The sequence below is a fragment of the Accipiter gentilis genome, chromosome 28 (genome assembly GCF_929443795.1).
Source record: "Accipiter gentilis chromosome 28, bAccGen1.1, whole genome shotgun sequence".
In the NCBI taxonomy this organism is placed as follows: domain Eukaryota; kingdom Metazoa; phylum Chordata; class Aves; order Accipitriformes; family Accipitridae; genus Astur; species Astur gentilis.
The window spans coordinates 15,045,622-15,067,244 of NC_064907.1; the positions used below are offsets into that span (position 1 = coordinate 15,045,622).

The window sequence follows — 21,623 nt, forward strand, 5'->3', positions numbered from 1 at the left end:
CACCTGTAAAAACACTTTCCTGGGCAGGACCAAAGGCTGGAGGGACTGGTCAGGTGAATGTGCTCAGCTGGCATTGCCACTGAAGCCTGAAACACCCATCGGGTCTTTTTTTTAAAAGACCTGAGAAGGCTCAGGGAAACCTTTCACTGGCTGAGTTGAAAGCAGCGCAAAGATCTTTCAAGACAATGTGCTGTTCAGGCTGTCTCTTGTTCACCCTCACCTGGCTGGAGAGCAAGTCCTGGTTCTTTGAGGCAGGCCAGGTTTCCCTTCCTTTGATTCAGCTTTTTGCTCTATGAAAGAAGTTGGGTGTGAGCAGGAGACACCAGACCTTCTGAGGGCATTTGGGTTTGGTCCTCCTCCTTCTCACCATTTCAGAGGAGCCCATTCATATGCAGAGGATGAAACCTATCAAACACCTGACTCTGTCCACTTGCTTATTGCCACGTTGGACCATGGTGCTCCATGATGGCAGAGTGGAAGTCTGGGTAGGGCTTGCTTGTTTAATAATAATAAAAAACTGAATCTGCTAAACTGACGGTACAGATAGCTTGGTAAGATGGTGTTTCCCTTCTGTAAGTGGCTTCTTGCATATAAAGCAAGAATTCTGCATTTCTGGCTAAAGTGTTTGGGAAACTTTAGCTCTGTATCTCTTGAATCAAGGTGTAGCTGACCTTCCTTTCATACTGTCTGGAGTAGCGCATGTACTTAAGAGTCCCTGCCCTGTCTATTCCCTGGCCAGCTTTGTTTTAAAGTGTATTGCTTGGAAACAACTTGTATAGTCATATTAAGTATTTCATTAATAAGAGTTTCTAATTCTTTAACATTAAATGCTTTTTCCTCTTTCAGATAATGAATATGTTTTTATAGACCTGGAGCAGAAGCTTAGCAAATACTTTTCAAAGGAATGGAAGAAAGACACCACCAAAGTAAGACAGATGTTTAATTTCAGAGTCTACTGCTTTGGTATTGGACTACACAGTGAAACGAAAGCTCTTAAACTAAGGTCCATAAAGCATTTCTTGAAGATGGTCTGCAGAATGCTGCTCAGTAGCAAGATGCAGTGACTTGTGCACGGCTGTACAATTAAGAGCTAAAACAGCCCTTTACCCAACTTTACTTCAGCAATAGTAGCCACATGGTTGCTGCTTAGCTGCTACGGAAGTGGAGAAGGTCAGTTGGTCAGTCTTCTTTTTGAACTTAGCCAAGCCTGTAAACAGTCTGGAGACTTCATTGTTATCGTTAAGCAGAACAGCCTAAAATGACCTTTTGTGACTTGAACCTGATAGGAAGGAGAGGGCTGGAGCTGTGTCTCTTCCAGAGTACATGCTAAAGGACAGTGGAGCAAGAGGAAGGATATTTTGTTCAAGAAGAGTCTTAGTTCTTTAAGGCTAGCCAGCCCTGTCAAGGGAGGGAGAAGCTACACGAAATAAAGACAAGCCTACGTAGATGTTCAGTGCTGGTCATTCAGGCATGATAATGCCTGTTTGTGTGTGTCATTATTAGAGGAGCCGCAGTCGAGAACAAAGTGTAGCTTGCAATTACGTTCAGGTATCTTAATTAGCTCATTATGACTTTTTCCACCTTCCTTAAAGGTTTTCTTTTGCAGAGTAGGCACGCTTGCTGTTTCTGCTGCTTAGAGAAGTTTGCAGAGGACTAGTGAGGTTTGGGGATCTCTCTTATCCCATACTGCTTCTCCCAAGCAAGTGAGGGTTACTTCAAAGACAGCTGCCAGTTGTGCAGAGGGCTGTATCTCCAGCCAGTGAGGGTTTCCCGAGGCAGGTATTTCTGGTCACCTCAGGATGGGGTATGCTTTGTGGTTTCTTTGAGGCTGGATTCTTGCAACACTTTTTAAGTCAGGGTAAGTGGTGAACCTCTGGTGTGAGGTGAATCATAAAAGGCTGAATGAGTTGCCATTGGCAGTACTGAAATCTGAGAGGAGTTAGGCTATCGGACTGCGTTAGCAGAGAGGGATTTGATTCCTATGAAGAGGTTTCAGGTGGAAAGCCCAGTCCAGCTGATAAAATAGAGTGACTATGAGCAAGTTCCAGAAAGAAAGTAAATATTTGCATGATGATCAAGAAGTCGCTGTCTGCATCAGATGTGCACGGCATGCCATGTACCTTGTCCCAGTGAGATGGGTCTGACCAGCAAAGCCTTGGAACTGCCCATGTGAGCAAGGTTACCTGTATGAACATTAAAGAAACGAGTGGCAAAGTAGGACAGATGAGAGAATGAGCTAGTAAGATAAGATGTTCCTTTTTTTTCCCCTTCTTTTTTCTCCTGTTTAAACAAGCCTGTAAATCTGAAAGGTAGACTGTAGTTAAAACAACAGCAGAACTCTTGCTGGCTTTCTTCTAACAGACATCTTCAGTGTGAAGCAGACATCAATGTCTCCTTTTGGTCTGTGGCTGCAGGAAGGTGTGAATAACTAAACAGTAGCCCTGCCAAACAAAAGGCAAGGAGTTAATATCAGCCTCGGGGAGTAAATGCTGAACGCAGCAGCGCGTGTGTGTCCCTGCTGAGTGATGTGGTGCGGCACAGAGATAGCTGGCTACTCCTAGGTGTGCCCTGGAAACGCCGCAGCCGTGCCAGCGTGGCACGCTGCCCTGCCGCCTTGCCTGGTGCTTTGAGGGAGGCTGTGTTAAACTTGCTGCGTTCAGCGCTAATGCGTCTGCGGTGCTGCCAGGTGCTGAGCTAGGTAACTCTGGGCCAGGCTGGGCATCCCCAGGCTACGCTGGGACTCTCTTATACCTGCTCATCCCCCCCATCCAAAATCTTCTGCCCTCCCTAGGATGTTTTGCCATTCAGCCCGTCTGAATGTTTTATGATGCCTCATTTATGAGCCTCCAAGACAGTGAGATCCCCCTAAAACCTGCTTAAGAGCAGAAAACGAAAAGCAGTATGGGGAGCGAGCTTGAGAGTAGAGAACGTTACCAGATGGGGTAACAGGAATTTTGGATGCTGAACGTTAACTTGTCTTCTGTCTCTGCTCTAGGGAACAGAGAAATTCAGCCCTCCTTTCGTTGCATTCTTTAGAGTACAGTACTATGTAGAAAATGGAAGAGTAATAAGGTAAGTCCCCTTCTGTGGTAGTCACTGTGTTTTGAATTATTCACTGTGTTCTTAAAAGGCAAGAAAAATAATGTTTCTTTGTTAAGCTCATCTCTGTGAGCTCACAGCTTAAACAATCTGCTTGAATTATTTTTTAATTTTTTTTAGACCTTCACAAACTTCCTCACCCGGCCACGAATTTTTCCCCCCTGAATCATAATCCTTATCCCTAGGAAAATTGTGACTGCTTTTCCATCTGTGTTTAGAGAGCAGGTTGAATGATGACAGTATCAAAATAGGATTAACACTCTTTTGCTTGCATCTTTTGGTTGTGTGAAAAAGCATCAGATGAATATACTAAAAATAGCTATTTATACTCCAGAGCATGTGCTAATAATTTTGTATCTGGTTTTTGTATCTGAGTAGTGCTCTGTGCAGTCTACTCCTGGAAATGGACTTTTGTAAATGGACAAAAGAAATTACTTCATAAGTTAGAGTTTTGCGTTTGTAGTCCATTCACATGGAATATGGGCTGCACTCAAAACACCACCACCCTCACCCATGGTACAGAACAAAGGATGAGGTAGTTAAAAATGAACAACTGACAGAGTTAATTTGCATCAGCACTTCTGGTGTGGCTGTGACCCCGGGGCAAGCCAAGAGCTGGGATCATTTGGGTGGATTAAAATCTTTACCAAATTTTTGGCATTTGTTCTCATCTTAAACAAAGCTTGGTGGTTTTTTGTTTTTCTCTCTCCATAGTCTTTCATTTTGGATACAGGGGAGTCTTTTTTTCTGGAGTCTGTTTGGCTGTTAAGTGTTTTAGTTTTGCTTTTGGGTACAAAGGGAGATTGCATATCATTTTAGCACCCCCAGTGTACCTATCCTTTAGTGTCATAAGGAGCTCTCTCTTGCTCTAGTAATTTAATTGGAGAGGTTTGTGGAGCCACACAGAGGCCCCTTCAAACTATACACATATATACACACGCTTTTATGAGCAGTCTGTAGTGTCCAGCACCTCATCTATACCTATATGTCAGCAGCCTGCTTCCCATGAGCTCTTACAGTGGGGGACGGCGGGTGTGTGTGTTATCAATGCTACAGAATAGTTATGTCTTATCAGACTATCCCTATTTAGCAGCTTGAGGAAGAAGACAAAAAGAAGCCCAAGGCTCCTGTGTCTTTTGATCTACCTTGCAGGGAATTAGCTGTTGAAAAGTACCTTGAGCCTAAGGCAAGGTGAAATGAAAAAGCAGTGCCAGGTTTAGAGGGGAAAGGAGGACAGGTGTGCAAGAAACAGGACGGGGATTCAAGGGAGTTGACTCTCCTGGCTGCTACAGGCTTTCGAGAGAAACAGAAGTGCTTGATGTAGTCAGTCTCCAAAACAGGTGTGACATGATTTTTCTTTCATCTGCCTTCTGCCCAAACTCCTTAGATCTCATGATCCTCAAGATAGAAGCTACCATTTCCCATGTTTGTACAACACTTAGCGGGAGAAGACCTTGATCTTGGCTTGGTGCTCCCTACACACACATAACTGTATCAGGGTAGCACTGGCACGCATCAGGGATGTCAAAGTGTAATCCCTCCTCTCAGAAGGAAGATGTGTTTGAGGGGCCTTATCTGTGCCTGGACTTTCTTTTCTTCTTCAAGTAAATTTGCCTTTGTGTCTTGCAGCGATAAGGTGGCACGGCAGCTCTACTACTGCCATCTCAAAGAGCAAGTACTTATGTCTCGGTGCAACCACAAAGAAGAAATCTACTTCTTGCTGGCTGCCTACAGCTTACAGGCAGACTTGGGCAACTTCAGGGAGAAGGTCCATGCTGGCAAATATTTTGAACCTCAGGCTTATTTCCCGCAATGGGTAAGTTTTGGGGGATCTTTCTGTCAAAAGACTGAGCGCGCAGCAGGAGCTATGTCAAGGTGGTACCTAACTGCAGCCACGCAACTTCCCCAACTGCCACTGCAGATCAGGCAGAGTGGTAGAGCATCACCCTGAATTTCTCTCAGATGATATCTCCTCTCTTTCCACTGGATGTAGGTGCCCATTCCTCCTGGGCTCACTCATCAGTGAGGTGGGTGGTGTGTACCCTTCCTTGGTGAGGGAATGTGTTGGCATCAAGTGAATAACTCTGACACTGCAGCTGTCTTTGTTTAATTCTTCTATGGCTGAAAGGGTTGTGTGTTTGCAGTGGTACATCAGCAAGAGCTGCACAACCTAAGCTCTACAGAAAACCTCAGGGCCGTGAAGCCAAGTCCAGTGCCCTTTGTTCCTATCTCTGTAATGTTTACCGCTGGGATGGATAGACCCAAGCCCTAAGGGGTAGTACTGCTGTGCAGTGCCTCTGGTGCTTGCTTTGTCATTAATCTCTGGCTCAACTGCAGTAAGAGAGAAGAGAATGGCCTGGAAATGGGTTTGCATGTTTGTTTATAAGCATGTGTGTATGGGCTTGTGCCCTTCAAGAATTGCAAACAGCTTAGAAAGCCAAGGGTTGGTTTAGTTGTCAAATGAAGGCAAACTAGCTAAGAGTCTGTCAGAGCTGGTTACCTGCAGAGAGTTCGCGTGGTGAAATGTCAAGAAAACTGTTGATAAACACTTTAGCGTCCATAAAAATAGAAAGGGAAGCCAGCTTTGCTGCAGACACTTCACTTTAACATGGGATAACGTCTGCTAGAGCAGGATGTTCCCTGGGACCTGGCCAGACCCTCCTCTGCAACCTGATTTAGTTCTGGAGCCCCCTTCTTTGCTGTGACATATAGCTGCTGAAAAGCCAAGGTGCCTCTGGTGTTTGGCTGCTTGTCCCCAGGCGAGCTGTGTCTCCCCTGAAAGGTGGCACTCTGCCCTGCTTTGAGGAGAAGGTTCAGAGCAGTGACAGGGGTTGCATCGGGGAGGCAAGGCTGGTAGAGTCTCCTTCATGCACAAGTCCCAGCCTGCCTGTCTTGCTATGCAGAAATGCGTCTTTCTCCCAGAAAACAGGCCTTCATCCCATGTTGTTCCTTGCTATGGGGCGCCTGGCAGGAGGTAGCTAACAAAGGGCTGGAAAAGGTGGGTCTCGTGTGCCGTTTCTGGGGCAGTTAAAAGTCTTATCACAGACTATTGCTTATCTGGCAAACATTGCAAAGGCCAAGGCAAAGCCTGGCTCACCTACACTGAGCCACAACCCCAAGCAAGTATGTGGGTGATTTATTACATCATTACAAAGAGCAAAATCTGGCAGGCATGGGGACGCTTCTCTCCCTGCCCCTGGGCTCCCGTGGGGAGATACTGAGCGATCTCCTCCTCCAACGCGATCTCTTCCTCCAACACGTACTTAAGATCATTTGGCCAAGGGCTGCCCCAAGCCTTGTGCTAGTGAGGAGAGGCAGTGCTGCCCTGGGGCGATCAACCCGGCTTTGAACTGTGGAGCTGGCGTGTCTCTTTCTGCTGACGTTGCGCAGCTGGTGGCATCGATGTTGTCCTCCACTGAGCCCAGCCTCCCTCATGGGAGGGCAACTAATCTGGCAAGGCATGCAGGGGAGGGCAGAGGTGTTACTGAACAGAGTAAACAAGGGGCTTAATATAAACTGGAATTGGGAACTGGGTGGTGATGGGGTCTGGTTGTTTTGAACGGGGCAGGTTGTTCTTGGCAGGATGTTCACGGGCACCTGGTGGGATCTAGTTTTAAATGCCCCCAGCGGTGGGGGATTCTGTGAAGTGAATTCGGCCAACACCCCTCTTACCTCTCACTGCTGCTCGCAGCCTGGAAGGGGTCAGTCTGGCACAGGAGGGAACCAGGCTGCCCTGGAGCCTTGTACAGAGAGGGCACGTGGGCAAGCATGGGAGCTGGGCACTCACAGGGTAAGAGCAGAAGGCCCAGTGTGGGGTTTTCTACTGCTTAGCAAAGCCACATGCCTGCCAACTACTCCCAACAGATAAAAAAAATACCTTGAGATAGTCTTATCCACCCCTTTGAGGATGGAAATGCTAAATAAGCCTAATGTGTAGTTTCTGGTCTTAAAAGGACCACCTAGCATTTCTGCAGTGTTTGGAGATGTTGCTATTGATTGTGTTGGCATGCAGAGCATTTACAGATGCCAAGAGTTGGGAAAACTAATTCCAGTACTTAAAAATGAAAAGAGTTGACATGACCTCTGTAGTCTTAGTCTGTTATGGTTTTGCCATCTAGGATCTGTTTGGAGACATTGGTATCATCTGGGCTGCTTCAAATGCTTATCCTCCAGGGAGGTAGAGGTGAATGTGGACTAGCATCTTGAGGGACAGTATGAATCCCCTCCACCGCCGGTCTCTGCTTTGCTGTTGATCACAGCTGCCTCCCGTGGGGATCGCTGAATTGTTGCTGACCTGTTTGTTTTTCTTGTGGTTTAGATAATTGCGAAGAGGGGGAGCGACTACATCTTGAAACATGCCCCAGAGATGCACCGGGAACAGCAAGGGCTGAGTGCTAAGGAAGCGGTGCTGAAGTTCATTAAGGAGTCCTGCCTGCTGGAAGATGTGCCTGTCCACTTCTACAGGCTGCAGAAGGTTAAACAAAGAGCTTCTTAATTTAGACTCCTCTCCCATTATTAATTGGGTGCACCATTGCATTTTTTCACTTTCTGTTTATTTGAGGGATGGTTGCCTGATTCAAAGAGGCCAGACAAGTCTAAAACGTTCAGCCAATGAGGCTTGTCCCCACAAACAAATCTGTTGCCAGTATACCAGTATAGCTGGAATCTAGTTTTGTTCCTCAGCCAAGAAACTGGCCACAGGAATGGCAAAACTTAATTTTTGTCCCTGCCTGTCAGTAGACTCGCACCAGGGAAATCACTGAGAAGGCTTTTTTTTTTTGTTGTTGCGGTCCATTGAAATGGTGACAAGAGGTTGGCCAGCTTTCACACAAATGCCATGTAATAACTGAAGGTGACACTGAGTCATCCTGACCTTCTTACCCCCCCCTCCCCTTCCAACCCTGTCAGAGTGGTTAGTGTTTTTTCAGCTGTATGTCAGTTTTTTGGATTCCTGGACTGTTGCTTGTCTCAGTCTTAGACTCTTGACCCAAGCCTGCTTAAACAGAATGCACTTCATTTTCACATGCTAAGAGAGTTTAGGTCTAGAAATAGGACTAAAGAGAAGTTTTCTGTTCCACTTGCATGAGCAGGTTTCACTCGCCTAATTAGGAATGGCTTGGACCTTTTTTTCCAAATGGAGATACTCCACATTCAGACTCATAATTAAACTTCTTGTTTGTTTGTGCTCAGTGGGAATTATGTCTGGGAGGTATCCATGTCCTTTAACCAGATCTAGCAGCCCTAGTTACTAGAGAAACATGCATTTTCTGGAGGAAATAAGTTCGAGTTTGGTCTGTAGTCCAGGCTTAGTTTCAGTTCCTCGCAAACCATAGATGCTCCCCCTACTTCTTCTCTGTCCTCTGTTTTGATTCTAATGCTGTTAATGATGCCATCATAAGAGGGTTGGTTACACTTGAATGCCATAAGAAATCCAGCTGGCAGGACGTGATACAATTTATATCCGAAAGCACCAGGGTTGTGAAATTGGTTGCTCTTAATATCCAAATTCCTGTCTGACTTAAACTTATTTTATGCATTGCTAACACCTTCATGTGTTGTTTGATCCACAACGTGCTCTTCTTCCTGCTGTGTGACACACTTATCTAATCTTGTGATGAGATATCCTCCTCCTAGGTGACACCTCAGTCACAAAGCTCCCAATTGAGCACACAGGGGTGCCACGTGAAGTGTGGTGGCTGCCCTGAGATTTCAAAAGCAGCCACTTTTGCCTTACACCATCCTCATGGCTGCTGTTGAGGTTGGGAACTCCAAAAGAAAGCAGAGCACTGAGACCTGTATCTCTCCTCCAGACCGATACTGATTTACAAAGCTCTTTGCCCTTAGGAGGCAGAAAACATTTCTTAGTGACTTTAAACTGGAGACATGGATGGTACCAGGAGCAAAGGGTGAGGTAATGTGATGGCATAAGGCTTGCATCTTCACAAGCCAGATGGGGAGAGAAAGTTTTGATGTAAAGTTTGAGCTCTGTGAGCCCATAAATTTTTACCCCAAAATTTTCTTCCTGCTCCTAGCAGGAAAAGTATGCGTTCCCCTCCCTAACTCTGCCATGCCAGGAGAGACTGAAAGAACTAGTTTATGATACTTTTTGGTCTTCAAGCAAAGGAATCTCATTAGAGACTGTGTATGTCATACCAAGATACAGCATGAGGAAAAACAAGGCAGTATTCCATCCCAGCCGCAAACATTTAAAACCACCTGCTCCCAGCACTGAGATCAAAAGGTTAGAAGGAAAGTCCCTGTAACTCTGGGCATTGATTAGCTCCCTCCCGGCCAAAGGACACCTAAGGTCCAGCAAGTCCCTGGATGGGAACAGCAGTGCTGCGGCAAGCAGAAGGGGACAGGCGTCCCTTCTGTTTTAGGCTCCCTGTCACCTGGAGAGCGAGAGTGGTGTATGTTCACAGGGGCAGCAGGGACAGTGTGTGGCAGTATGAGAGGTTACAAGGTACCTCTGAGAGCAGGAATTGTCCATGCCTTCAAATCACTAAAGCTACAGGATTCCCTGTCCAGGGCAGCTAGGGCGTTTGCTGGTGAAATGTTTGAGTTGCCCAGCATGAGAGGATTTTAGGTGTAGATATTACAGAGGTCAGCAAGGCAAGGTGCACTTTACAAACACAATAAAAACTAAATGAGCTGATGGCATTTGCCTGATGAGCAGTCCTGCTACCTCTCCTGCAGTAGGTGCCAGAACAAGAGCATGGTCTTTGTAGATTAACCTTTGACTCCAGGCTCTTCTGTTCTTTTAGGATAAGAAGGAGGATCGTCCGACAGTTATCCTGGGCCTGACCCTGAGAGGAATGCACATCTATCAGGTAACAGACTGCCGTGAAAGCCTTCTGGTGTAGCATTAACTCTGCCCAGCTCCCCTGTCCTCCCCCCCACCGCAGCCCCTCTGCCTCCCCTCGGAGCAAGCGCCAGGCTCCACATATCTCAAATTCTTGGTTGTTTGCAAATTCTTTGCACATCGCTGACTCCACCCTGTACCTGCCAGTCCCTGTGTCACTCCGAGTTTGATGTGTTGCAGGAGGTGAATCACATTCGCCAGCTCCTCTACGACTTTCCCTGGTCGCACATCGGGAAGCTGGCGTTTCTGGTGAGTATGACGGAACGGAGGCCATCTGGCAGCGGGCTGTCAACCTGGCACCTGGCAAAGGCATCAGCCTGCCGCGCTGCCGTGTCAAGTCCTGTCACTCGTATGCACGAGACCACGGCTATCTGGTAGCTGTGTGGCTGAAAATGTACTCTTGCTCGTTTCACTGGCATCTCTCCTCTTTATGCAGGGGAAAAAATTTGAGATCCAGCCAGATGGTTTGCCCTCTGCACGGAAACTGGTTTACTACACGGGTTGCCCCTTCAGGTCACGGCACTTGCTGCAGCTCCTCAGCAACAGCCACCGGCTCTTTCTGAATATCCAGCCGGTGTTGAAGCAAATCCGAAAACTGGAGGAGGCTGAAGGTACGTGACGGAAGAGCAGGTGACTTTGGTAAGAGGAATAGTGCAGCATGTTAGGGTCTGCTGTTGCTTCATGGTGCTGCTCTCTAGCTAATTAATGGTGTTTCTGCCTTATCAGGAAGCCAGTGAGAGAAATAGAGGTGTTGGATATGTTTCAAAACCATTACTGGGAAGTGTTTAGGGCTCCCACATTGCTAGACTGTGATCAGAAAGTGTGTGTATGAGAGCAGTAGAGGAGGAATGTCTCCCTTTAATTAAGAGAACCTCGCACTCTGCTCCCAATTTGTGCACATTTGACACACGCTTCTAAGTGGAATTTTAATAAAAAGCTTTCCATTGGGATAAGGTCATGTTCTGTTCAAGCAGCAGTACAAGTTGTGAGCCTGTGTCTTGATTTTTTTAGTGCCCTTTACTAAACCCTGCACAAAATTTAGTCTATAGTGTCCAACAGTTAAGAGCTAGGAGTTGCAGGTGCCAGAAACAGCGTGAGAGCAGATCAGGAATCCCAGAATTTGTCTTTTCTGTTGTGGCCCCCTCTCCACAGGAACAGTGATTTGAACTCTGACAATCTCTGCTGTCCTTCCAGGCAAACTTCAGTCATATCACCACCTCTCAGCTTGCCCTCTTCCATTTTCCAGCTCTGCAAGCTGGGTCTCCTACAACTTCTCAACCTACCTCTCCCCAGTGACTGTTTTTTTTAATGCATTGCATAGGTCTTCTTTCAGAGGATTATGTCCCCTTCCCTCTAGCCTTCTCCTGAATGCTTTTTACCCCTACTTCTTTCCTGACTGCTGTTCCCTGCATTCTCCATTCACACTTTCTCTCTCTTCTCTGGGGTTTGTAAGCCTTGTATCCTTACCTTCAAGGTCACTAGAAGTCAGCCAGCAGTAGTTGGTCCTCTTGTTGGAGGACATAGGCTGACTCCTTCCAGGGAGAAGTCAGGAAGAAACTTGTTTCTGGTTATTGCCCATCTCAACTAACTCTTAAGGAGCTCACATCCATATCTGAAGTGGTGATTGCTGGTTGTGTGGAATCAGTGTACAGGGCAAGGCAGCCCTTGGTCTCATCCAGCTTGGTTATTTCTGTCTTTCCCTCCAGTGGGGTTATAGAAGTGGCCTTGAGCTGTGCAGGTGCAAACCAGTGGCATGTGCGAGTCACCTGTAGAAAGGCTCACTAATCAAGTGTGTGCGGGCAAAAGGCCCTAGGTTGTTTTGTGTCTACTAGTGTCTCATGGATTTCTTGACCACCCTCAGCACACCTCTCTTTAGATAACGGATACAAGCCATGGAAAAATAATTAATAAATCATTAATAAAGGCCAGCCACAGGGATCCTGTTCTTAGCTGTCTCCATGTGTTGGTGACTGTTTCAAGAAACAATCAACGCACTCTGTTTTTAAAGATGGAGCACTTAGGTTAGCTAAGTAATTCCTTTTTTTTTTTTTTTTACTTTTCCTTCATTCTGGAAGCTACTCTTTCTGTATCATAACTGCCACTGCCTGTTCTAATTCAGGAGATGCTGGGTTTACTGCAAGTATGACGGACTAATTCTTTTACAGCCAGCTGGGCATCCCAGTATCTGTTGAGCAAACAAAATACAAAACTGTCCCTGTATTTGTTCAGCAGCTGCAGCAGTTGTTTCTTAAATGTTGGGTGTGCCAGTCCCAGAACTTAATGATTGTTTTTTCTACCCTTCCTTTGGTCTTGCTTAAAGTTCCCACTGGTTTATCTCATCTTTCTTCCTCAGAGAAGAAACGCTACCGGGAGTCCTATATCAGTGACACGCTAGACATGGACCTGGACCCATGTGATAAGAACTCGCGTGGCAGTGGGAGCAGCGGGGGCAGCCGGAGGGATAACCGTCTCTCGCGCCAGTCCACGGGGAGTCACGGCAGCTCTCACACATCAGGCATCGAGGCTGACTCCAGGCACCGGGTGTCAGTGGAAATGTCGGTGGATGAGCCCTTCAGCATTGACCGGGTGCATAGGAAAGAGAAATCCTGCAGCTCAACCATCAGCTACGGTAGCTCTGGCATTGACAGTGGCAGCAAAGGGCGGGCTGAAGACGACTCTCAGGACGATGGTAAAGAATTCAGAGATGCGGAGCAAATTTTAAGCCCGCTCTTGCCTTCTCCTGCAGGAGAATGGGGAGTCAGAGAACGTGAAGCAGCTTGGAGCAGAAGTGTAATACTAACCCTTCTCCTGCCGCTCTCTTCCTCCTAGAGCTTGAGCTGGCAGTAGATGAGCCAGAGGAGGTGCCTGTAGATGAGCCTTTAGAGGGAGACCAGTTAGAGGAGGCTACTGTGGGAGAATCTGTTGAAACTCTTCCTCTAGATGCTGCTAGCTGCCAAGGTGAGATGGCTTTCTGCTACTGCTCAGTGCTTTTCTTTAGGGTCTAGCAACAGGCATAATCTGAGGGATCTAAGAAAGCTGTATCTTATTCCAAACAACTGCCAGTGCCACTTATTGCCCTGCTGCAACAGGCTTTGAAGTCAGCTCATCTAGAGGTTAAAGGCCAGCACCCTTTACGGTACAGTGCTGCTCTCCTCTGTGTTCCTCAAGGTCTCCCTCCTCCAAATTTGCCAAGTTTATACTCAGTTAATGACAAAAAGGTAACTGAGGTAAACTGTTTGTAGTGAAGGAATGTGCTTTAAAATCTTGTATACCACAAAACAGCCAAGGGTTTCAACCACAGATTAATGGGCTAGTCGCAGGAATTAATAGGTAAAGTTTTGTGGCTTGTGATACAGGGAATGCTAGACAGTGGGGTCACACAGGAGCTGTCTGGTCTTAAGACATACAGCCTTTATAGCAAAGCAAGACGGGTGAATATCGGACAAGTTGGTGAGAAGCTGTTTTCCTGAGAGTTTTTAAACATTGATGCTTAGGGGCAAAAAGGACTACTTGTGAGCAAAACTCCCAGAGCATTGAGGGTGCTCACTGATGTATATTTATAGGATAGCACTGCTTGAATGTGGCCTGTGAGAACAACTTCTCTTTTCCGCAGCCCACAAAACCTTAAACCTGCAATGCTTTTTATTTCCTCCTTTTCCTTTGCAGCTATAAATCAGGACTCGCTGTCTGTGGTGCAAGTCACACTGATAAAAATGAGAGGCCAAAGTGTGGACTCCCTTCACCAGGTAAGGGGGGTTGCTGGGCAGGAGGGTCTGTGTGTGGGCACTGAACCAAGGTCTAGTGTAATGAAGACAGCTGTAAATCATGTGAACTTGACTGGTCTGGATTTGACTGATTTTAAATGGTGTAACCCAAAACAGCTGCTGGCCAGCTACTGCTATCAGGACTAGGATGAAAGCAGCGTTTGGGTCCAGAATACTATAGAGAGGTTTGGAGCGATCAGTGGGGAAATCTTGCAAGCCAGCTATTGTCTGTCTTAGGCTTCCAGACGGGAAATGGAAAATAAACCACTTCCAAATTTTCATTGCAATACAGAGCCAAGACCATCCATGCAGTTTGGATGTGCGTTGCAAACTTGATCATCTTCCTGCTCCTGAAGCCAGAAGCTCACATTAGAGCAAAACCAGATGCTCAATATCTAATTACTATCATTTGTGTGATTATACTATGTGTGTGCTGAAGTCTTTGTTGTCAATGTTTTCTTTTCATCAAACCCTTGAGAAAAGGCAACTATATATGGTAAAATATGTCATATGATAAGTTGTGCTTGGAAAAAGCTTATTAAAATGTCTTTTTAAGGCCAAAAAATATTTCTTTTCAAAGTAGCTGTAGCCACTGGGGTAGAAATATTGTGTTGCTTTTTTTTTTTTTTTAAAAAAAAACAAACAACAAAAAACCAAAACAACCAAGGCTCCACCATTTCTTGTCTCTCTGAATCCAAATTAGCCTTATCTGCTAAAAGAATTTTAATAATCTGTTCATTGTTTTCCCATTTAGTCCCTGAACTTTTCAGAACAAGGACTTCAGTCACTTTTTAGGACTTTTTTTCTCCTTTCATGCTTCTTCCTGAACCCAGTCAAAAGTGATAAATTTTCACTTACTGGCAAAATAGTCTGTAAAGTGCTATCGGAGATTTAAATAAAATCTTTGTTATTTTTTCCAAAGCTGAAGACCATGCAGTACAAATCATAATGAACTTTTTCCTATATTTGAGTGGAACGACTTAAGAGTGCAAGGCAGGGAGTGGGCAGCTTGCTTAAAGTAATGTTTTTAACGTTAATGTTTTTACCAACATATGCTTATGTTATTAATTGATTGGGAGGCATCTGTTTTATAAGAACGTTTCTGATCAACACAGGACTGTCTAAGCAATTGCAAAGACCTGGCTGCCACTTCTGTGTCAAATATTTGGTGCATCTTTAAAAAAAACTACCTTCCTTACAAAGCCATGTAACTAAACACTGCAGGACTGGGTTTTCTTAGGATTGTCCAGAACATAAAGTGTGTGCGTGTTTCTGGGAGTGCAGCTGAGCCAGCGCAGGGTTTCCTCAGCGTAGTTTTTTTAATTCCCAACCCATGGAAGTGAGAGCAGTGATACCGGGAGGAAGTTTTCTATGTTGCCAACAGAATTATCTTGGTTTAAAAGTGATATTCCTGAAATCAGCCTTAATATTAGTATTTAAAAGCTGACTGTGAAGAGACAGAGCAAGAAGAAACAGGTGGGGAAGTTGGAAATATCTTGAGTGGTCGGTAGTTCCTCCACAGAGGTTGAGTCACTACGGCTTGTGTAGCAAGATGCTGCCTCTGGGAATTACTGCTGGTTTGTCTCTCGTATTTTCTTCATTGCCAAACAATGTTATGTAGATGAAACTGTATGTTGCACTTAGTGAATTTTGGACACCGTAACCCATTAGTTTGCATGCTTGCCTTCTGAACCTTCCTTTCACTACCTTTCACTAACTCAGTGTGTTCAAGCAGTTGGAGTAATTTTTTGTTACGTGGACTTTGTCCATTTGAGGATGACTGCACAGATCTGCCAAGAAGCATCAGGTCATTCAGGTGTCAATACCTGTCAAGTGTTTTGTCAATTGTACTGGACACTGAGGACACAGTGCAGACAGATCAGGATCTGGCTCAACATGGCAGGGCAGCTTAATGCACTTGTAATCTCTTAATGGTTCACAGCTTCTTCATTAAGCCAGCGTCCTTCAGAAGGCTGGTGGTGCTGTTTTGAAGGAGTGGAAGAACAGTTTTGGAAAACTTGTAGCATGCATAGCGAGCATCCTTAAGCTGTGTCTGAGCTCATTGTTTTTATTCCTGTGTATCTTACTGAACTGGCAGGTCAGATCGCCCAAAAGCAGGAGCTGCACGGACCAGCACAGCCAGAGTTTGGATGACATCCGCCTTTACAAGCACCGGCACCCGCCACTGAGTGCCACACTGTCTTCAGACACATCCCACAGCTACACCTTTGGCTGCAGCCTGGAGGATAAGCTGTCTATCTATGGCTGCGTTTATTCCACAGCGGACTGCAAAACCAAGTCTGCCCTTTATGGGAAGCGATCCATGAACTGCCTCTCCTTGGATCTTCTGGGAGAGGACCGGCTCCCGGAGGAGTTTGTGGTATAATGAGATTGGAGCTCTTCCATACCAGGAAACAGCTCATCATGGAAATACATACCTCATTAACACATGTGATGTCACTCTGGTTCTTGCAGGAAATTGTGAGCAGCTTTGTTACTTGGCTCCATAATCAGTGGCATCACTTCTGCAGACCTGACTACAGGCCAAATCAACTGGAGTGTAGCACTTAATGTTGGCATTAGAAGTGTCTGTGTGAGCAGAAAATGGAAGTGGCCTGCACCATTAGCAGTGACACAACCAACTTAAAAACCAAAAACAGCAGACCAAAACTGACGCTGAGCTAGTAAAGCAAACACTGTCTAAATGGATTTATCAGAAAGAAATTTAAAGTCTATGGCAGTTTCTCTTCCTGCCTTTCTCTTGTTGTCCATTTATGTTAATGCTAGTGTACAGATAGTTTGGTTGTCTTGAATTTGTGCTGCTGCAACACTGCCAACAGCTGTCAGGCCAGGATACACTCTGCACACATTTGGAGGGCTGTGTATGGAAGTGTCTAGCCTGTTCCTGTTGTAATGAACACAAGTTGCCTATTTGCTTTACTGGGAGCAAGACCTGCTCTGCCAGGAGTTTATTTCTCTCTTTTGTTGTCATTGTTGTTTTGTTTTGTTGTAAGCATCCAGCCAAATACAATGTGTGCTCTTCTTTTTTATCTTTAATGCAACAAATGGAACTGTCTCTCTGCTGTCTACTACGGTCATGATGCAGAGTGGTAAATAAATGCTTATATCCTTGGGGAGATGGGGGAGGGGATAAGAAAAAATGACTTGGCTGCTTCTGAGAGAAAAGTGGAAGACAAAAGTGTTAATTGACTGGCTCTTGAAGACAGGAGTGTGACTGGAGAATTTGTCCAGGCATGATCACCCCTTACTTTGAATCACACTTTTATGTTGTTGTTTTCTTTGTTTTTAATAAATCTGTTCCTTAGAAATTTTTCCTCTGCTTAGGAGGCAAGTATGGACTGGAGAAAGTCGCTTTGGAAGGACAGACAGAGTGACTGTGTCCAACTTAGTCATGGATAGGTCATGCAAATGCGAGTGTGTGGTGCTGCAGGGCTGGTGATGGTGGAAGCATAGGGTGTTTGTGTGCCAAACCAAGGGTACTTGTTTGGTGATTCTGAGTGGTAGAGCTGGCTGTGCTGGCTCTCACTAGGAAAATAATGATAATTATGCTGTTTGATTCAAACATTTGGTGTGGAAAACATCCTGCTACCTTGTTACATCCAAATAAATGTATGATTGATTTCCTTCCCTATCTTCCCCCAGTACCTCCTCGCCTCATCGATTCCCAGCATTTGGGAAGCTTGTACTTACAGGCATGTGTAACCTGTGCCCAGCTTTTGACAACCTTGCCAGGTGGAAACTAATAATTTTTTTGCGAACTCTAGAAGCAGACTGATGCTATTCTGCTTGTTGAGGAAGTGTGTGTTGTGCAGTGTTGATCATTCAAAAGCTGAAGATAGTTGAATTCAGGAAAGGAAGGAAGCCAGACCACAAAGAGGAGGGTTTGAGCTGCTGCTTTGACAGTGGGCTTGCAGGCTTAGTACTTGTCTGGCAAATTGTGTTCCCATAAGCTGTTAAAATAGCAAATCTGTGAAGTCTGTCATATCACTATTTCTATGCAAGTGAGCGTGGTGTAGAGACAGAGCATACAGGTGCATCTGCGTTTACTGAAGTGGCATCAGTGGCTGGACATCCTCCCGAGATGAATCCAGCACCAAAACCTAGCTGTGTGTTTGAGGAATGAATGATGGGCACAAGCTCGCTGTAGCTGCAACTTAATCGACCATGCCCTCTTTGATGACACTGTTCGTTCTTTTTGTAATGAACAATTAGGAGCTGTGTGTTCACCGTAGCCTCTTTTCCTTTCTTCCAAGCGAAGCCAAAATGCCTTTACAAAGTACTTGAGCTATGTTTACTGCATCCAAAATAAACTCTCCTAAATGGATCTAAATGCTCATGAACAGTCCAGTCAAGCCTCCTGCTGTCGGTCACTCCATTACCTGGGGCCTGTTTGGCCATAAGCTGTGGGAGACGGGCATGGCCAGGATCCAGGAGGCCAGTGGCCGTGCTGCAGGGAGCAGCCTTGTTCTTGCAGCCGCAGCAGAGCTGGAGGGATGGCTCTTGCTGCAGCAATGTCCGTCTGTCCGTGGAAAAGGTGGGGGTGTCTGGAGCGACAGCCCTGCTAAACTGTTGCTCTCCCACCTGTGCAGATGTACAGTTACTCGTGGTTCTGGCCCTGGTTGTTAACAGGAAAAAGCTCAAAATTCAGTGGGTATAGTTGTTTGGAAAAGTGTCATAAAACACGCGTGTGCACCACATGCCCACATCTGTGCACACTTGTCTCAAAGACAATCACATTCATACCTGCTTCAGCCTAACCACCTTACTGAAGTGTTCGTTGCCACCAAGCAGCTTGGTATTATTTTTTTTTTTGCAGTTACCAAGCATTCAATGGATTTGGTGAAATGCTGGAATCCTGCTGTCACTGGTTACAAAATACGGCAATGCCTGAAAACAGTGTAATTGGCTCTTGCGTGAGCATCCACTGCCTTGTATGTATATGGGGGTTTCTTGTATTTATTCATGGCTGGTGGGGAAGGTGAACTCTCCAGGTCTGACAGTCTTCCCTCAGTGGCCTACGCAGCCCCCTCCAGTACTCTTAATTACATATGCATATGAAGGGGAGACCGGATACTTCTGTGTGTAGTCTGAGAATGAATTAATATCTTACAAGCACTGTGAATATCTATTATGCAAGTTTTTGTATTCATATGAAAAAACTGTTCCTCTCAGTAATAGACTTATTTTTTGTTTGTCTTTGGATTTAGAAGGTCTCTTGTTATTTTTGATTAGTTAGGTAGAGGGTAACGTGTAAGCATTTATCAGCTGATGTTAGAAACTAGCTGCCAATATTTGTACATACTTGTAAAATACTCCTGGTATAATCACTCTATTTTAATGGTAAAAGTTTCTCCTTTCCATGAAAGGAATTTCTTGTTTAAAATAAAATATAAATAATAATTATATGTACACCTGCAATAAAGTATGGATAGAAAAAGGTAGTCGTGTATCTTTATTTTTTTTTTCCTTCAAGAGGTGCATGTCAGTGACATCTTCCATTTGAGATAGGCAGGTTGTAGAAATTAATTTGCTGCTAGCCTGTAATCCATATGAGCTTGGCTTGTGATGGGAAACCCAGAGACACTGTAGTCACTGGGACAGTTCCTTTTCCTCCCTGCCACTTTCAATAGCAGGATGCCAAAGGGACCTCTGTCAGGCATTGAGGACCCAGTTGAGCCTGTTGGGAGTCAGCAGGAACCCTAATGGGAGCTGAATCTAACTGAGGAGACAAGTTAAGCTGCTTGCGGTGGTTAGTCAAGCAAACCGAGCGTGTGAACTCCTAAGGGTGTAGAGAGATCCCGTCAGCATCTTCCCGGGGGCTGCATCCGAGGACAGGCACACCAGCCCACGGGATGCAGCGTGCTGCTGAAGAGCGCTCTGCCCTAAGTCACCTAACCTGCTGGCATGAGTCTGGCATGGGTAAAGGGAAGTTTTGCTTTTTCTTGGGACATGGATGTATGAAGGGGTGCTGTAGTATAACTATTCACATCTCTTCTCGAAGAAGCTTGCTGACTGTGGTTCCATCATAAATATTTGGGGTTTTTTTCCTTTTCTCTGGCTATGTTATGGACCAGTAAAGCTAGCATTCAAAAAAAAAAAAAAAAAAAAAGATAAAAATATTTTTATGTCCTTTGATATTGTAGTGTTGCCCCTATTCTTATGACTTTCCCTCTTGTATTTCATATTTCTGTCCAGTACCTGCTGCATTTCCAGCATACAAATTTTCAAGGACTGCAGAGACTCATCCAGCTTTGGTTTGGGGATGCTGGAAGGAGGTGGTTTGGTTACACATAGAGCTTCCTGCGGAGGTAAAATTAAACAACAGGTAAATACGAAGTCACCCAACTCGTCCGAAGGACTTTGACGCTTCTCTTTGTTTCTTTGCTTAGCAATCGCACCTTCTTGCCTGCTAGGGCGGACTGCTGCTGACCAGAATACGTAGGATGAGTCTGCCTCGGAAGATGGGACTTCTGGTGGGACCAGTGCATCCTCCCTTGGGTTCAGCGAAGTGATGCAGCGTGGGATGGGGGAACCGGCTCTGCGCAGAGGCCTGCCAAGTGGGGGGCTGCATGGAGGCGAGGTCTGACGGCGTGTGCCAAAGTCGATGGGGAGAACGCCCCAAGGTATTTGGGCCAAAGCGAGCGCAGCTCCTCCATGGCACCGAGCTCCGAGACACTGAAGGCTGACGGGGTGTTTTAAGAGCCTGAACGCTCTTCAGCAAAGTACAGGGCCTGGCGTCTTACTGCGGCAGGTGGGCAAGCTCCTTGGCCACCAGCAACGGTGCTTTCCCCCCGCCTGTGAATGGCAGCCTTCCCCCGGCACCTCTCCTCACCCCTGCCCGTCTCCCCTGTCTCCACAGCTGCCCCGACCCTCGGTGCCCCGCTGTGAAGCCTGACCCATCCCCAGGCGCCCTCCCAGGCCGGTGGTGCCGGCAGCCAGGCCCCTGCCCGCCGCCGTTTCTCCCCGAGGCTGCGCGCCCGTTCCCGCGGGGCACTGAGGGACCCCACTCGGGGCGGGAGACGAGGCCCGAGGGGCACTGAGGGACCCCACTCGGGGTGGGAGACGAGGCCCGAGGGGCACTGAGGGACCCCACTCGGGGCGGGAGACGAGGCCCGAGGGGCACTGAGGGACCCCACTCGGGGCGGGAGACGAGGCCCGAGGGGCACTGAGGGACCCCACTCGGGGCGGGAGACGAGGCCCGAGGGGCACTGAGGGACCCCACTCGGGGCGGGAGACGAGGCCCGAGGGGCACTGAGGGACCCCACTCGGGGCGGGAGATGAGGCCCGAGGGGCACTGAGGGACCCCACTCGGGGCGGGAGACGAGGCCCGAGGGGCACTGAGGGACCCCACTCGGGGCGGGAGACGAGGCCCGGGGCACTGAGGGACCCCACTCGGGGCGGAAGACAAGGCCCGAGGGGACGCTGAGCGCCGGGGCCGGGGCCGGGGCCGGGGCCTGTCCCGGGCCGTCGGGCGGCAGTGACGGGCCCTGGGCGCGGGGCGGCGCCCGAGGAACGCGGCGGCCGCTGCCTCACGGCCTGGGCTCCCGCCGCCGGGGTCGGGGGACCGGCTGGTGCCGGGGGCCGGCTCCTGTCACGATACCGCCGGAGACCGAGCTGCCCGCTCGGGGACCGACGGCCGGCTGCGAAACGGGAGGAACCCGCAAGGCCCACGCAGGCCGGACCGCCGGGAGGTCGGTAGTTGGGCGAGGGCAGCCCGAGGGAGGCTGCGGGCCTCAGGGGCTGGCTGAATCCCGTAATATACAAATATAAAAAGCGTAGGACAGGGTACCGGGGGCAGCGTCTGTGGGGGCCAAACTACACTGGGGACAAAGCCTCTGGGAATCCTCGGCACGGGATGCTCTAGGTGTGAAATGTTG

General features: G+C 47.2%; 1 protein-coding gene across 5 annotated transcripts in view; it reads left to right on the forward strand.

Moving 5' to 3' along the window:
* Positions 1-19,187, forward strand: part of FRMD1 (FERM domain containing 1) — a 34,427-nt gene extending 15,240 nt beyond the window's left edge. The window contains exons 3-13 of one of the 5 annotated variants that reach the window (XM_049831211.1): positions 847-926; positions 2,996-3,072; positions 4,729-4,915; positions 7,418-7,573; positions 9,864-9,929; positions 10,142-10,210; positions 10,398-10,572; positions 12,315-12,650; positions 12,791-12,919; positions 13,628-13,716; positions 15,824-19,187. In XM_049831211.1, the coding sequence (XP_049687168.1) occupies positions 847-926; positions 2,996-3,072; positions 4,729-4,915; positions 7,418-7,573; positions 9,864-9,929; positions 10,142-10,210; positions 10,398-10,572; positions 12,315-12,650; positions 12,791-12,919; positions 13,628-13,716; positions 15,824-16,111 (1,652 nt within the window). In that variant the 3' untranslated portion in view covers positions 16,112-19,187. The remainder of the gene's footprint in view (positions 1-846; positions 927-2,995; positions 3,073-4,728; positions 4,916-7,417; positions 7,574-9,863; positions 9,930-10,141; positions 10,211-10,397; positions 10,573-12,314; positions 12,651-12,790; positions 12,920-13,627; positions 13,717-15,823) is intronic. The other 4 variants (XM_049831212.1, XM_049831213.1, XM_049831214.1 and 1 more) reach the window with 4 other exon arrangements.
* Positions 19,188-21,623: the final 2,436 nt, after the last annotated feature.